Below are 17,615 nucleotides of genomic sequence, written 5' to 3' on the forward strand. Positions count from 1 at the left end.
AGTTATAGATGTGCATTCTTATTTCTGAGTTCTCAATTCTGCTCTATTGGTCTATATGTCTGCTCTTGTATCAGTACCATGCTGTTTTGGTTATTGTAGCCCTGTAGCTTTTCTGTGATTTTTTTCAGATTGTATAAAATGATTAATTTCTATGATGCAAATACTAGGGCGTCATCCATGTTAAAACAGTTGTCCTGTATAATTTTTTCTTACCATACCAAAATTTTTTCTTCTGACTGTTTATTTTAGTTATTTTAAGAGATCTTTATCAACCTAAAGTATTGGATATGTAAAATTTAAAGATCATATCTTAATAAACCAAGATTTTAATTTTATTTGGATATATGCAGGTTTGTTTTGAAAGACAAATTCTGAAAAAACAGGCATTATTATTATTTATGAAACAACTTGAATACTGATATATCACCAATAATTCTTCCTTTGATAACTCAGAAATTTTTATGAAAGAGGTTCATTTAATCTTTGTTTTCTAAATACATAGGTGAAATTATACTTAAAAATGATATAGCTATTCATGAAAAATTCAAATATATAACATAACCAATAGAAGACAAATTAGCCATTGGAAGTACAGCTACAATATTTTTATTCATATTTTATGTATGATTTGATGAAGGAAAGATATTCTGATAAGAAAAAGGAGAATAATATTAGAAATATGAATAATTCACCTTACTTATCAAATTTTTCTTATGGCCAATAAAGATTTTATCATGAATGAAATTCAAATTAGAGAGAAAGCCAGTGTGTGCTAAGAAGTCACATATAGGTATTCCTTAATAAAAATTACTCTTGTGACTCAAGGATCATAAAATATGCTGAGATGTATGCATAACTTGGCTGTTTAAAATTAGAACAAAAACTGCATATCCAGTGTTATGGTTAACTGGCAATAAGCACACATCTAATTTAGTATTCCACATAGCCATTAGAATTCCCATGGTACATGGACTGAATCCAGTTAATTGCCATAGCCTTTTCTACATATGACAGAACACAGAGAACTGGATCTATGAAATCATTAATTGAATTACCCTTTAAATGTGCCAAAGGATATATTAGTTTTTACTCCCTTGGTAGTTTCCCTCAGCATAAATCAAATGAGAAAATTTAAATGACTGAAAAAAAACAGTGAGTGTTACAGGTTATTTTAAATGTGCAGTTAGACCTTAGTTAATTTAAGGGGCCAGCTTCTTTTTTTTTTTCTTTTGAGACGGAGTTTCGCTCTGTTGCCCAGGCTGGACTGCAGTGGTGCAATCTGGGCTCACTGCAAGCTCCACCTCCCGGGTTCACGCCATTCTCCTGCCTCAGCCTCCAGAGTAGCTGGGACTGCAGGTGCCCGCCACCACGCCCAGCTAATTTTTTGTATTTTTGGTAGAGATGGGGTTTCGCTGTGTTAGCCAGGATGGTCTCTATCTCCTGACCTCGTGATCCTCCTGCCTCGGCCTCCCAAAGTGCTGGGATTACAGGCATGAGCTACCACGCCCGGGGGCCAGCTTCTTTACAAAATAATAATAAAGGTCTAAGAAAGACAATCTATTACAATAGATATAACAGTGGACTGAAGTCCAAATTTCTGTGTCTTTAGAAATATCAAACAAATGTGGGTGTATTTCTCATCTTCTTTTAAATGGAGTGATGACATCTGGAGTACATACTTATCCTGGTTTTCATTCATCCATTTTACTGTTATTGACTGAATAGCTACTTATATTCAGGTGCTGTAGAAGAGCTGTGAGGCAAGTAACGTTGTTCTTTCCCTCATTGAATGTATAAATTAGGCTGGCCGGTTGTGGTGGCTCACACCTGTAATCCCAACACTTTGGGAGGCCGAGGTGGTTGGATCACCTGAAGTCAGGAGTTTGAGACCAGCCTGGGCAACATGGTGAAACCCCATCTCTATTAAGAATACAAAAAAAATTAGCTGGGCCTGGTGGCACATGCCTATAATCCCAGCTCTTGGGAGGCTGAGGTAGGAGAATCACTTGAACCTGGAAAGCAGAGGTGACAGTGAGATGAGATCATGCCACTAAACTCCTGGCCCACAGCTGGGACAGCAGAGCAAGACTTTGTCTCAAAGAAAAAAAAAAGAAAAATAATTTTTAAATTAGGGAGATAGAACATACATGGGTACATTAAAATGAAATATGTCAAAGGTGGTTAGGTTTTGACCATACTGCCAAAAGCAGTCTACAAATTCAATGCAATTCTCATCAAAATAATACCATAATTCTTCACAGAATTAGAAAAAATAATTCTAAAATTCATATGGAACCATAAAAGAGCCCTCATAGCCAAAGCAATACTAAACAGAAAGAACACATCTGGAGGCAACACATTACCCAACTTCAAACTATACTATAAGGCTATAGTCAACAAAACAGCATGGATTAAATAGGCACACAGTCCAATGGAACAAAATAGAGAACTCAGAAACAAAGCCAAATACTTACAGCCAACTGATCTTTGACAAAGCAAACAAAAACATAAAGTGGGGAAAGGACACCCAATTCAACAAACGGTACTGGGATAATTGGCAAGCCACAAGTAGAAGAATGAGACTGGATCCTCATCTCTCACCTTAAACAAAAATCAACTCTAGATAGATCAAAGACTTAAATCTAAGTCCTGAAACCATAAAAATCCTAGAAGATAACATGGGAAAAATCCTCTAGACATTGGCTTAGGCAAAAACTTCATGACCAAGAACCTAAAAGCAAATGCAACAAAAACAAAGATAAATAGATGGGACTTAATTAAGTTAAAAAACTTCTCTACAGAAAAAGAAATAATTGGCCAGTAAACAGACAACCCACAGAGAGGAAGAGAATCTTCACAAACTGTGCATCCGACAAAAGACTAATCTCAAGAATCTACAAGGAACCCAAATCAGCAAGAAAAAAAAAATACCATCAATAAGTGGGCTAAGGACATGAATAGGCAATTCTTAAAGAAGATATACAAATGGGCAACAAATATATGTAAAATTCTCAACATTACTAATGATCAAGGAAATGCAAATCAAAACCACAATGTGATACAACCTCCCTCCTGAAAGAATGGCCATAATCAAAAAAATAAAAATACAATAGTGTTGGCACATATATGGTGAAAGTGGAACACTTTTAGACTGCTGGTGGGGATGTAAACTTGTAAAACTGTAATGGGATCTTTAGGGTGTCACTTTGCCAGCAAGAAACTTCTGTGGCTGATAGTACCTCTGCTTGGGTTTTGCTTGCTTCCACTGGGCTCATTCTGCCCACTCAGCTTATGCTATTGGCCTAGATCCCATACCCGCCAAGGGTGAACCAGGTGGGGAATGGTGAGGGGTGTATCAGTGGGCAAGTGCAGGGTCCAGCCACTGGGCCCAGCCAGGCACTTCAGCTGCTGTGGTGGGACAGGCAGCTCCAGGTGCCACTCCATGCAAGACTGAACCAGGTGTATCTCAAGGGGCTTCCACTGCGGGCACCAGCATCTGGACCAGGGGAATGCAGTGGTGCCCGAAAGCTCAGAGACTTCAGGGAGTGAACAGCCCCAAAAATGGTGTTACATCACGTCACAGCCCTGGCATGGGGAGCCCCAAGGTCTAGGCTCCCAGAAGGACCACAGCTCTTCTCTCCTTCTCATTGCCTGCAATGTGGCAAGTAGGGGGCATGTTTCAGTCCTGTTTGTGTTACAGCTCTTTCAGTCCCACCATTCTGCAGGTCCTGAGTTCTTGTCTCATGTCCAGGAAGAATGAGGTATGCAGACAAGTGGTGGGTTAGCAAGGAGGAAAGGAGTTTCATTGAGCTACAGAAAAGCTCTCAGGAGACCCTAAGTGGGTAGCTCTATCCACTGGCAGGTCATCCTGACATCTGTCCAATTCTGGCTGAGTCGGGGTTTTATGGGCTCAGAGGGAGGAAGTGCTGATTGGTCCATGGTTGGCCATAGGTAGGCCTGGAAAAAGCACCATAAGTTATCACTCTGGGCCACGATTCCACCCAGAACTTATAGCCCTAACTCCAGGCTTCAGGCTTTCCTTGGCTTGAAGGTGGTGTTTCACAGGGGACCCTCAGCTTTCTGCCCAGAAGCCTGTCTGCCTCCTGCTGCCATTAACATGCTGTCTATGGCCCCCAGGCTGTTCATGCCAAGGGGTGCCTATAGGTCCCTGCTGAGACACGCTTAGTCTTCCCTCAGCTTCCCTTCTGTGCTCCTGGGTGCCCAATGTCCAGAGGGGGTCAAGGTAACAGGGGGCTGGTGTGTCAGCACCTCCTTGAGTGTGCACACACCTAGGTGGGATGGGACAGCACCTGGGCTGGGCCACAACTTTGCTCCAGAATCGGAGCAGGCACCAGGAGTGGAGAGAGGTCAGGGATGGGAGCAGACACTTCCCAGCCTTTGGGGGAAGGGGGAGTTCCTCACCTCCTGAGAGCAGAGCACGACTGTGTGGCTGCACCTGCATCAGGGAGTGCAGGGCTCCCACCCACCTACTTGGTAGGAGGCAGGGCTCCTTCCTGTTCCTGGCCCCTGCTGGCTCTGTGGAGTGCACAACCCCAGCCAGAGCTCCCCAACTGCAGCTGGCATCTTCACAGTGGCTGCTCCAGATGGGCTGCCACTGCCATCACAACCACTATGGAAAACTGTGTGGAGATTCCTTAAAGAACTAAAAGTAGATCTACCATTTTTCCAACAATACCACTACTGGGTCATTATATAAAATAAACACTTGCACATGCATGTTTAGAGCAGCACAATTAGCAAATGCAAAAATATGGAACCAGCCCAAATGTCCATTAATCAATGAGTGGATAAAGAAAATGTAGTGTGTGTGTGAATACTATTCAGCCATATGAAGGAAGAAAATAATGGCATTTGTAGCAACCTGGTTGGATTTGGAGACCATTATTCTAAGTGACGTAACTCAGGAATGGAATGCCAAATATCGAATGTTCATACTCATAAGTGGGAACTAAGCTATGAGGCTGCAAAGGCATAAGAATGATACAATGGACTTTGGGGACTGAAGGGAAAGGGTGAGAGTAGGGTGAGGGATAAAATACTAGACACTGAGTATAGCGTATACTGCTCAGGTGATGGGTACACCAAAATCCCACAAATCAGCACTAAATAACTTATCCTTAGAACCAAACACCACCTGTTCCCCAAAAACCTATTGAAATAAAAAATAAAAATTAAAAAGAAGAAAAATGGTGATTAGGCAGATTGAGACAGCTAGTACAAAGCACTGAAAGCACAAAAAAGTTCAGGATGATTAAGGTTTATGAAGAAGAGTTAATTTAAATGTGTGCAAGGTCACAAATAGGCCTAGGTTAGTTTATGTGAAGCTTTGTAAAGAGTCATAAAAGTTTAGATTTAAGGAGTGTGAATAGGATCTTTAAAAGGTTTTAAGCAGGTTAGTTACATTTGCTTAAAGTAGAAACTGGTAGGTGAGTAAGTCAGCAAGGGGCTTCTAAAACTGACCAAGTAGTGACTGTGAACTGGACAAGAGAGCTCATACTAAATATTGAGAGACGTGAATGGTATTTCTATATATTGTGCTTTAGTGGTGAGAAATCAATGAAAAAGCTTTTAAAATTGACACCCTATTATAACCAAATCTAAGTTCAGCTGCTCACCACTTGAAAGCCAAACATGAGAGACGAGAGTTGGCGGGAGGAAAAGCAGGTTTATTCTGAGAGCAGCAAACCAAGAAAATGGTGGACTAACATCCTAAACTAACATATTAAGTCAGTACAAATTTCAGCCTCTTTTTGGTTAAGGGCAGGGAGGGGGAAGAGGAGGGGATTAGGATCAAGAGGTGACCAAGGGTTGCAGACATCTGAGTGTCAGTGAGGATCCAATGGGGTTGGAAACTTTTTTGTCTTTGGTCAAGTCATAATGCTCCTATAAATATTTAATGAGAAATATGGTTAATTTGTACGTACTTTTCCTTTAACCCCAGAATTCATTTTGAAAATTATATGATTGCTGTCCTTGCATATTATGAGTGTTATAAAATTATTCTAGCCTACATGTAAGAATGGATAAAGGCTCCTTAAACAAAAATAGAGTTAGTTATGACAGTTCTTTTGCTGTTTCTCTGTTACACTATTACATCTGAAAATAACTCTATTATTTGTAGTTCTTAAAATATAATATTAAAAAGAACATTTGAAAATTGTTTGCCACAGAGTATTATGACTGGAAAAGAGGAAGATATTTCGTTCTAATATGTGAATGCTTTGAAGAGTATGTAGGACATAATCTACAATACAATCATAATACAGTTTTACAAGGACAATGCCTATTCTTATTATCATCAATATGATTTTTAAAAACTTATTTTTATTATAAATTATTTCCCTAGTAACGCCTTTTCAATTTGATTTAGAAAATGGATTCTATATCGTGAGTTTTATAGTGAGTTGCCTGGTTCTACTATTCATGACCTAGTGGAAATTCAGGTCAAAGACTTGTATATTTCAGTTCCCAGAGCCCGTGTTATGCTTTATTATCAGCTTCACCCTGCTCAGACACAGGCAGAATTCAGTAATGCAGGCCAGCACTGAGCAAGAAATAAGACTTTTATTAGGTCACAGGTACCAACCACAAATAAACTAGGCTCAGAGAAAATATTTCAGATCCAAAGGAGGAATTACAAAAGAAAGTAGAAAGCATGCATTAAGCAAGTAATCAAGTCAAGAAATCTCATACTGCAGGAGAATGCAGTGATCAGTACTGACTCCAAGTTCACCTCTAAATCTCAGAATAAGAAAAAAAAAGAGGCAGGGAGGGGGCATTTATCAAAACAAGTATAACTTGGTACCAAGTCTAAAGACATGCTTAAAAGTTTCTTTGGTGTCTCCTAGTATGGAAAGGATTGGGCTGAAAATAAGCTTGTCCTGAATGAAACATTGAGGAAGGTGACAGATTCAGATGCTGGCATATGTCACTGTTTCATGTGATGCTGGCAGTGTAATATCAGAGATTCAGTCAAGGGCATGGATTTAAGAATAAATGTTCTAGGTCATACTTTTGCCTGTACAGCTGCCATTTAATTAAATCTAAATAATTTATCATTAAGGATCATTTCATTGTGATAACAGCTAAAAGAGCATAGTTCCTTGTTTTTAATGTCTATAGACACATTAAATCTTGTTTGCAGTATTCCTTTTCTTAAGGTCTATATAGTAATGCACAATTTTTATTAATTATATTCTTATTAAGAAGATTTTGGAGTCTTAAGATAATACATTTACCACCAAGGACCACTGCATTATTTACGCTTATGTAGTCTCTGTTTGTCTGTTTGAAAGATATTCACTTATTAAAATATTTACCAAAAACTTTTTTTTTTTTTTGAGATGGAGTCTAACTTTGTCACTCAGTCTGGAGTGCACTGATGCAATCTTGGCTCACTGTAACCTCCGTCTCCTAGGTTCAAGTGATTCTCATGCCTCAGCCTCCCAAGTAGCAGGGACCAAAGGCACCTTATTGTACAAACATATGCATATCAATGCCTGCATTTGTATGTAGTAAAGTACACCAGAGGCTTTTATAAACATGAAATAGTGATTATCCCAAGTAGCGTACATAATTCTTTAGAAAGGCAAATGCCACCTTTTATATGGTCTAGTACTACTTTATGTATCCTAAAAGTAATATGCATGTTTATTTTTAAAATTTGTCCCAGAGTCATTTTGAAGAACTCTTAGAGGTTAAGGAATTTAGGGAGAATTTATCTAGTTCCACTCCTAAATTCTTTAAAGAAGAGAAAAAAAGGCCAAACTGAAAAGCAGAAACTCAAGGTCTCATCTTTTCTACTTGACAGAGTTGGCATTCAATTTTGATGGCAAGCTCAATGCTATTTCCAAAACAAAATTTTGCTTATAAGCACCAGCCACAAATTTTATTTTGTTTTCATCCACTATTCTGTGTGTGTATGTGTGTGCACATCTCCAGACCTTTTTAATTTAATTGTATATATTTATGGGTCACAATGTGATATTTTCATATATGTCTAATAGTGTGGAATGATTACATTCTTCACCTCACATACTCAGCATTTTTTGTGATGAGAACATTTGAAAGGTACTGTCTTAGCAATTTTTAAACACATGATACACTAACTGTTGTCATCTTATTGGGTAATACATCTGAAAAACTTACTTCTGTTGTCTAACTGAATCTTTAAATCCCTTGGCCAACATCTTTCTATCCCTCTTATCACCACAGCCTCTGGTAATAACCAATCTACTGTCTTTTTCTATGAAATTGACAGTTTTTTATTCCACATGTATAAATTAGATTATGCAGTATTTGTGTTTCTGTGCCTGGTTTATTTCACTTAAGATAACATCCTCCAGATTCATTCATGTCATTGCAAATGTCAGAATTTCCTTCTATTTTCATTTTGTATATATACTATGTATTTTGTATCCATTCATCTACTGATGCACATTTTAGTCTGATTTCATGTCTTGACTATTGTGAATAATGCTGCAGTGAATATAGGAGTATGGATATCTTTTCTACATACTAATTGAAGTTCCTTTGGACATATACTCACAAGTAGGATAACTGGATAATATGGTAATTGTTGCAGGAAGTCAGGGACCCCAAACAGAGGGACCGGCTGGAGCCACGGCAGAGGAAACATAAATTGTGAAGATTTCATGGACATTTATCACTTCCCTAATAATACTCTTATAATTTCTTATGCCTGTCTTACTTTAATCTCTTAATCCTGTTATCTTCATCAGCTGAGGATGTACTTCACCTCAGGACCCTGTGATGATTGCGTTAACTGTACAAATTGATTGTAAAACATGTGTGTTTGAACAATATGAAATCAGTGCTCCTTGAAAATGAACAGAATAACAGCGATACAAGGGAAGACAACCGTAAGGTCTGACTGCCTGTGGGGTTGGGCAAAAAGAGCCATATTTTTCTTCTTGCAGAAAGCCTATAAATGGACATGCAAGTAGGAGAGATATGGCTAAATTCTTTTCCTAGCAAGGAATATAATATTAAGACCCTAGGAAAAGAATTGCATTCCTTCGGGGAGGTCTATAAACGGCTGCTCTGGGAGTGTCTGTCCTATGCGGTTGAGATAAGGACTGAGATAGGCCCTGGACTCCTGCCGTACCTGCAGGCTTACTAGGATTGGGAAACCCCAGCCCTGGTAAATTTGAGGTCAGACTGGTTCTCTGCTCTCGAACCCTGATTTCTGTTAAAATGTTTATCAAGACAATATGTGCACCGCTGAACATAGACCCTTATCAGGAGTTTCTGATTTTGCCCTGGTCCTGTTTCCTCAAAAGCATGTGATCTTCGCTCTGCTTTTTGCCACTTGAAGCATGTGACCTACTCCCTGTTTGTACACCCCCTCCCCTTTTGAAATCCCTAATAAAAACTTGCTGGTTTTGTGGCTCAGGTGTGCATCACGGACCTACCGATATGACACGTCACCCCCAGTGGCCCAGCTGTAAAATTCCTTTCTTTGTACTCTTTCTCTTTATTTATCGGAGTGGCTGACACTTCGGGAAAACATAAAGAACCTACATTGAAATATTGGGAGTGGGTTCCCCTGATAGGTAGTTCTGTTTTTAGTTTTTTGAGAAACCTCCATACAGTTTTTCATAATATATGTACTAATTGACATTCCCACCAAAAGCATATAAGGGTTGTCTTTTCTCTGCATCCTTGACAATAATTACCTTCTGTGTTTTTTATAATAGCCATTGTAACTGATGTGAGTTTATATCTTCTTATGGCTTTAATTTGCATCTTGCTAATGATTAGTGATGTCGAACATTTTTTCAGATACCTATTGGCCACTTATTTACCTTCTTTTGGGCTAATTCAGTTCCTTTCCCCATTTTAAAATCAGATTGTATGATTTTTTTGCTATTGAATTTTCTCCAGATTCTTGTTGTAAGACTTGTGACAAGTTGTGAGAAGCACTATGCCTGGGACATTTTAACTGCTCACAAAATAGTAGAGATTTAAGTTAATGTTCTTCTGGGAATCTTTCTCTGAGTTGCAGTTATATAACAATATATGTATTTACTTTTGCATCTGCCTCATCCACTAAAATGTTTCCTGTTGAGATGAATCCCTTGCATTTAAACAGTAATTAGCATGAAATAAACTACCAGTGATAATTTGGGACAGTGGCTGCCCTCCCAGAGCTGCAGATGGAAAATCTTTAAGATTAAGGTTGAGACATTCAGATTTTTCCTCCACAAACTCTCAATGTGCCAGTTAATACTCAGGGAAGAAAAACTTTTATACCCAAACAGTTGTATCCAGCATCTGCTAAATGGCTTACTATTCATAGACATAAATTTTGATATTATTTTGAATATTAGTGTACAATCAAATATATCATTCTGATTTGGAGGATTTTAACATTTTATTTGGCAAGGCAACCCATGATGGCAGTATATCATGAAGAAGTTAAATTCCTTCAACATCTTTTTGAAAGTGAAGGTGGAATAAATGTACAAATAGGTAAATGTTAGTTCGGAATCAAAACAAATAGAACCAAAACATAAATAAAATGTTAATTATTCACTATATGTTATGGAGTATGATTAATTCTAAATAAGTTATTGTAGCATTGAAATATGTGAAATTATAGAATATATGAACCCTGTCATTAAAATATGAGTTCAATTTAGAAATTTAAATAAAAATAAAGTCACTATTTAAGGGGTCAGGCTTAATATATGGTATCATAATACTGTTAAAATTTAATATGAATTTTGCCCTCTTTATAATAAAAATAATATTGTTTTGTGCTTTCAAGTGTCTTACTACATATGGAGTGTCTTAACATTTTTAAAAATGGAAATAAAGCCCCTTTCAATGTTAATTTCAAATAATTATGTCTCTCAACAAATAAAATAGATAACTCAGTATTTCCCCTGATGTGAGGGATATGTGTTTACTCTAGAGTGAATATGTGTGTGTATACAATATATCAACATATGTCAATATATTGTATGTATATGTATACAATATGGTTTGGCTGTGTCCCCACCCAAATCTCATCTTGAATTGTAGCTCTCATAATTCCCGTGTGTTGTGGGAGGGACCCAGCGGAACATAATTGAATCATAGGATAGTGAATAAGTCTCAGGAGATCTGATGGTTTTATAAGGGGTTTCCCCTTTTGCTTGGCTCTCATTCTCTCTTGTCTGCAGCCAGGGAAGATGTGCCTTTCACTTCCCCTTCTGCCATGACTGTGAGGCCTCCACAGCCAAGTGAAACTGCGAGTTTATGAAACTTCTTTTTCTTCATAAATTACCCAGTTTTGAATGTCTTTATCAGCAACATGAAAACGAACTAATACAGTGTATATTTGTGTATATGTGTGTATATATGTATATATAGTATGTATGTGTATATACCATATATCAATATATGTCAATATATCTATATATACACAATATATGCCATTAAATGTATATTTGTATCCATGAGAGTGAATATGTATATATTCACGTGTGTATACACATACCCACTCATATATACATATATGTATATATTCACTCATATACATATATACATATGTGCACACACTTTACAAAAGTGAAAGTAAAGCCTACATAATTATTTGAAATTAAAACTGTAAGGGTTTTTATTTACACTTTTAAAAATTTAAAGAGACTCCACATGTAGTAATGCATTTTACATTTTTAAAGCCATACATATGGCTTTCCAAAAGTTTGCAACTTTACCAGGACTGAAAAACATCAAAATTAGAATACACTATTGAGGAAAGTACAGTATAACAAATATATTATTATTATACTTACTATTTTTAGACTATCAAGATATTTTTGCAGTCATGTTTAGTATTTTTGTTATTTATTTATGGTATGATTACTAACAAAACTCTTTTAGTTTTTGTTATGTTTCAGAATATTGATTTGATAGAGGCTGAATATTCTTAATGAAAAAAATATGAAAAAAGCATACACAATATGCCTATTGCCAAACACATGTTAGTATTAACAATGATGGAAGCATTGTAATGTATTTTAACCTCTTAATGCTTCAGCAGAGACTTGGAAAGAGGTAACAACCTAATTTCATCATAAATGCCCTAATTGAAAGTTGGTTATAGAACCTAACTTTGGCAAGGTCCGTATGCATATTCCTGCTGTAAAATTATACAGTAAAAGTATTTTAAAATAAAAAGTATAATTTAAAAAGTGTCTTTAAAATCAATTCTTTTTTTTTTTCTAACTCTGCTTCTTCTTTTTTTTTTTTCTTTTCATTATTATTATTATTATTATTATTATTATACTTTAGGCTCTATGGTACATGTGCGCAATGTGCAGGTAAGTTACATATGTATACATGTGCCATGCTGGTGCGCTGCACCCACCAACTCGTCATCTAGCATTAGGTATATCTCCCAATGCTATCCCTCCCCCTTCCCCCCACCCCACAACAGTCTGAAGATGTTGGTAAATATACTTATTTGGGTATTCTTTCTTGAGATATCAAATGACATTTTCCATTATTTTAGGCAAATATGTTTTAATGCAGAAATTTACTTGTTATGATCAAGAGCAAAAGTTCTATGAATCAACTTATTTGTAATTTCTTAATCACAACTGTGCTAGAGAGTACAATTTTGAGATTCACCTTTGAAATCCAAATCTTGTCTATAAACAGTATTGCAACAAATTTTCTACACTAGTTTAACAATATTTCTTATTAATTCAAAATGGAAGGCATTTTAACGTTTCTAAACTACAATCTAGGGAATCTTCTTTGACTTTCTGTTAATGAAGCAAGTGATTAACTTACCTGCCCATTCACAATTTTAAATTAACTTTAGTTTATTATTTTAACTCTCATATTTCAAATATACAAATTTTACCAAAAGTAACCCACTATCTCTTATTACTGATGCATCTGCTTCACATCTGTCTCTCTCATTCTCTCTTTAAGAAAGGGAATCAAGCTTTCTTTTTAAACACCTTCTTGGGGTTACCCTCATTCGTCAAACAGAAATTATTCCAAGACCTGTTAAAAATTGTAAGGAAGACTAGTCATGATTACTAACACAATAGTGCTCAAGACTATTGCAATAGAAGAGAGAGATTGATCTCAAAGCCGAATACAAGGACAACTTGGGATGTACAGCCAATGAGTAGGGTGAGAGAGGGCAGTGGATGAAAAGTTATTAAGAGGGACCTGGTAAACTTCAGAGGTAGTGACTTTCTTGGTAACCTGGCCTAACAGGATCCTTGCTAAAGGCAGGCCAAAGACGTAGACCACAATTGTGTTGAACGAAGAACTTGGTCAGATAGCAAGAGTGATCAGAAATCAAGGGTGGGGGAACTCTTATAAATGGATTTGGCAGGATTCTTTGTTAATGGCAATCCAGGGACAGTGCCAAGGTCAAGGCCTAGTTGAAAAGTGGGCTAAGAAGAACCTGACTAAAGTTTGATCAAAGAGGGTGTCTGTGTCACTTTCTTGATTGTCACTGGCACTGGAGGCTTTCAGAAAGGAGATCTCTTTCTCCACCTCCAGTGAATGACATACTTCCATCTTTTCACTATTCAGATTTATCTTAACTTTTTTCTACTCTGCTCAGATAAAAATTAATTCTTCCAATAAAATCATTCTTTTCATTATAATTTGTAGGATCATATTTTGGTTTGGACTTTGATAAGATTGAGGGACACATAACTCCTTAATAGATGCTTCCATAACTTCATATTTCATGTAGTCAGGAATTAACTTTCCCCATGCATAGTATATTGGGCACAAATCCTAAGCCAAAAAAATACAAGTTCAAGATAAAAATGTTTCCATGCCTATTGCCTTTTTTCTTTCATATATATGTGAAAGAATATAGCATAGGCAAAAGTATCTTTCCACTTCTGCTTATGCTATATTCTTTTCTCCTTTTTCCCCTGTGTGTGTTTTTCTAACCACCAGTGTTTATTTCCTCTGTACATTTGAAGCCTTTCTTGGTGTAAAGGGCCTTCCTGATTTTGAAAATGACTATTTTTGATACACCAACATGACATGTGGCTACATTCTTCAGCCACTTCAGATGGTGCTATGCAAGAGTCAAATCCCTCATACCACAATGGCCCAATACCAAGATGTTAATTTCGTTAACATGCTAATCTTCTGCCAGTGACTATCGCTGCCTTGCTACTGTATTGATATTTACAAAGTGTATCCTGTATAGACATTTAGTTTCTGTTTTATTATAGACCGGCGTTATCAATATTTTCTTGCTTGATACCACAAATACATTTTTTAATGTGGCTTTCAGTATAGCATGTATTGCCTGTAGCAAGTATTGCTTTCAACATTGGTAATTCTGAGTAAAATTCACACTGAGATCATCAGGCAAGCAATTAGTGGCAATTGATTTCTGTTATGGAAAACAACAAATCTTACCCTCAGTTTATAGTTAAATTACACTATTAAAATACACTACATGCAGATGCCACATTGTGGACAGAGTGTGACTGCAAGTCAGCTATTAATGTTTCCATTAGGATGTAGGAATTTCTTATTGGATTGAGTTTATTTGTAACTATATTTTCCTTAAACCTCTCCATGAAATAGTATAATGCTAAATAAATTATATTTTACATACCTTAAGAGTTGTAAATAAATTCGAAGATATAGATGATAAATATGAATTTCCTATTGGATTGAGTTTATTTGTAACTTTATTTTCCTTAATCCTCTCCATGAAATAGTATGATGCTAAATAAATTATACTTTACATACCTTAAGCGTTGTAAATAAATTTAAAGATATAGACGTAAACTTAGTTTTTGACTTTGAATATCAAGAAGTTTGGCTTCTCTTATGGTTGTTCCTTTAATCAGTTGTGTGTTCTTAGATTCTTCATGTCCCTGGCATTTTCAGTGTAGTCGAACTGTTGAATTAAAACTTATTTGACTATTTAATTTCCAGTCAATTCAATGTACAGTTTAAAAAACACTGTATAAGCCGTTAGGTAAATAATTGTGACTGAGATACATTCTGACCCCCAAACGGACATCATTTGGCAGAGAAACGATCAAATAGATGCTTCCGTTGCCTAATGACCATGATGAGGGAAAGCACAGAATGCTGTGGGTGCACAATTTAGGGCTCCTCATCTAGAACTGCAGAGTGTGGAAAGGCTGTGTTTAGAAAGTGAGGAGCTTAGTTTTGAACTCAGCCACTTGAAGGTAAGGGCAGGTATATGCCAAGCTGATGGAAAGCCGTAGGCAAATGTATCTGTGTAATATTTAGCACACCTAAGTACAAAGATGTACCACCATTTATGGGACGTTAAGTTGTTTTCAGTTTTTGTTATTAAAGTAATAATGCATTAAAAGTCCTTTAAATAAACTTTTATAATATTTATAATTATTTTCTCTGGATGCATACTGGATTGCAGAATCAAGATTATAAAGCTGTTTTAAGGCTCTTTATCTTGCTGAGAATTGTTTCAATTATATTCCCTTTAATAATAGATGATAGGATTCACAGTACCAAAATGTTTCAAACCCTGAAAATTATAATTTTATTTCTGTATTTGATTGGGCATATAATAGACGTTGGTTAAAATAGCCCTATGTTCATATCTGAGCCCTAAAACTTATTGTGGGAATGAGCTTGGCATCTCTTAACCCAGATCCCTTTTCCATAGAACAGAGATTATTCCTTCCTTACAAGGTTATTAAAAATATTAAATATACTAAAGTATATAAACAACTTACCTTCATATAGAAATGATTCAGTAAGCATTTCGGACTTGTAAGTGAGGTTGTCATTAAAACATTCATTAAAGTAAAATAGGACAAGGACTTTTAAATGATTACTTCTGCATTTGTACTACAGATAATTCTTATGTTACATATCTGATATTTATATAATTAGTAGATATAACAAAACTGGATATTGCTTTTTTTAAGTAATTTGCAGTAATAAAATATTTAAAAGTTAAATAACTTAAATTGATAATTTTTGATGTGATATTAAGTTCTAAGTAGTTAATATTAGTAACAATAATCAGCATAAATACAAGCAAAATTTTAGCTACAGCTTACTAGAGAATTATGCTTTCATGTAAAAATAATTATAAAATCTTGTCAAATAATTATACAGTGAGGAAATTGAGACTCAAAGAGGTTACAATATTTGGCATTTGATTTAGATCATAGTCCTGGGGTGGAGGAAGAGTGAAAACAACGTTTGTATGTTTTCACATTTAGATTTTTAAATAAAATTATACATTGTCTGTTTTCTCTTAACTTTTGTGATAGAGATCTGGAATAGAGACCTGAAAAAACTGATAGGGAGTCATAAGAATAGAAACTGGTTACTTTTCAAATTAATTATTGTTGACTAATTTATGACTTCTGTGGTTTAGTAAAAATGGGAAATATGGATACTTTAGGAAAAAATGTTTAGTTTTGTTGTTGCCATTCCAACTTAGATTTCATACCTGGGTCTTCAAAATAATTTATAGAAAAAGTGACTATGACTTAAACAAAATAAAAAGTGAGGAAAGAACCATTTGTTTTATTAGATTTTATCCTAAACTCTCACTTTATAGTTTGTTCCAGAAATAGTTTCCACACAAGTAGATAGTCATGAACATAGTCAATGTATATTTTTTATCAGATTAGGAAGAGCAGATTTAACTCTGGTTGTCTTATATTTTAATAATTGGTAATTTATGAGTGCTTGTATGTTAATCCTATTAAATTATGTGATAAAAGTATTCAAATGACATATATTTTCGTGAGTTCTGATGCACTATGTTAAATACATGAAATTAGGCTGGGCGCGGTGGCTCACGCCTGTAATTCCAGCACTTTGGGAGTCCGAGGAGGGCAGATCACGAGGTCAGGAGATCAAGACCATCCTGGCTAACACGGTGAAACCCCGTCTCTACTAAAAATACAAAAGATTAGCCAGGCCTGGTGGCGGGAGCCTGTAGTCGCAACTACTCAGGAGGCTGAGGCGGGAAAATGGCATGAACCTGGGAGGCGGAGCTTGCAGTGAGCTGAGATCGCACCACTGTTCTCCAGCCTGGGCTACAGGGTGAGACTCCGTCTCAAAAAGAAAAAAAAAAAATACACGAAATTAGAATTATGTGGCTTCTTTTTATAAAGTAAAAATTACTAATGCTTATATTACTTAAATGATTATTTAACTTAAAGAAAATGCCTATAATTATTTTATTATATTGTGTTACAGATGCCCCCAAGTTTATATCAAACCAAACAATTTATTACTCTTGGGAAGGAAATCCTATCAATATAAGTTGTGATGTGAAATCGAATCCACCAGCATCAGTTCACTGGAGAAGAGATAAATTAGTCTTACCTGCTAAAAACACGACCAATTTAAAGACATATAGTACAGGAAGAAAGATGATATTAGAGGTAAGTCCACATGTATACATCAATAAATTGTATTATTTTAGCAACTATCTACTATTTCAGAATATATTTAAATATCTTCATATACATATATATAATAAGAGAGAGAGAAATCATAGTGTATATATTTTACAGTTATTTACTTAAAGGTCCATGGCTCATTAATGATGAGTGTATGAA

At 35.9% G+C, this 17,615-nt stretch overlaps 1 protein-coding gene and 1 long non-coding RNA gene across 5 annotated transcripts in view; one reads left to right on the forward strand and one right to left on the reverse strand.

Annotated features, from left to right (window-relative positions):
- NCAM2 (neural cell adhesion molecule 2) overlaps positions 1-17,615 on the forward strand; it is a 557,648-nt gene that overhangs the window by 408,743 nt on the left and 131,290 nt on the right. For all 4 annotated transcript variants that reach the window (XM_054542855.2, XM_002830573.6, XM_024239542.3 and 1 more), the window contains exon 10: positions 17,251-17,438. In XM_054542855.2, coding sequence (XP_054398830.1) covers positions 17,251-17,438 — 188 coding nt within the window. The remainder of the gene's footprint in view (positions 1-17,250; positions 17,439-17,615) is intronic.
- The window catches only part of LOC129052424 (uncharacterized), an 83,295-nt gene that overhangs the window by 54,276 nt on the left and 11,404 nt on the right, over positions 1-17,615 (reverse strand). The gene's annotated exons all lie outside the window — the stretch shown is intronic.

Source organism: Pongo abelii, chromosome 22 (assembly GCF_028885655.2).
Source record: "Pongo abelii isolate AG06213 chromosome 22, NHGRI_mPonAbe1-v2.0_pri, whole genome shotgun sequence".
NCBI classification, from domain to species: Eukaryota; Metazoa; Chordata; class Mammalia; order Primates; family Hominidae; genus Pongo; species Pongo abelii.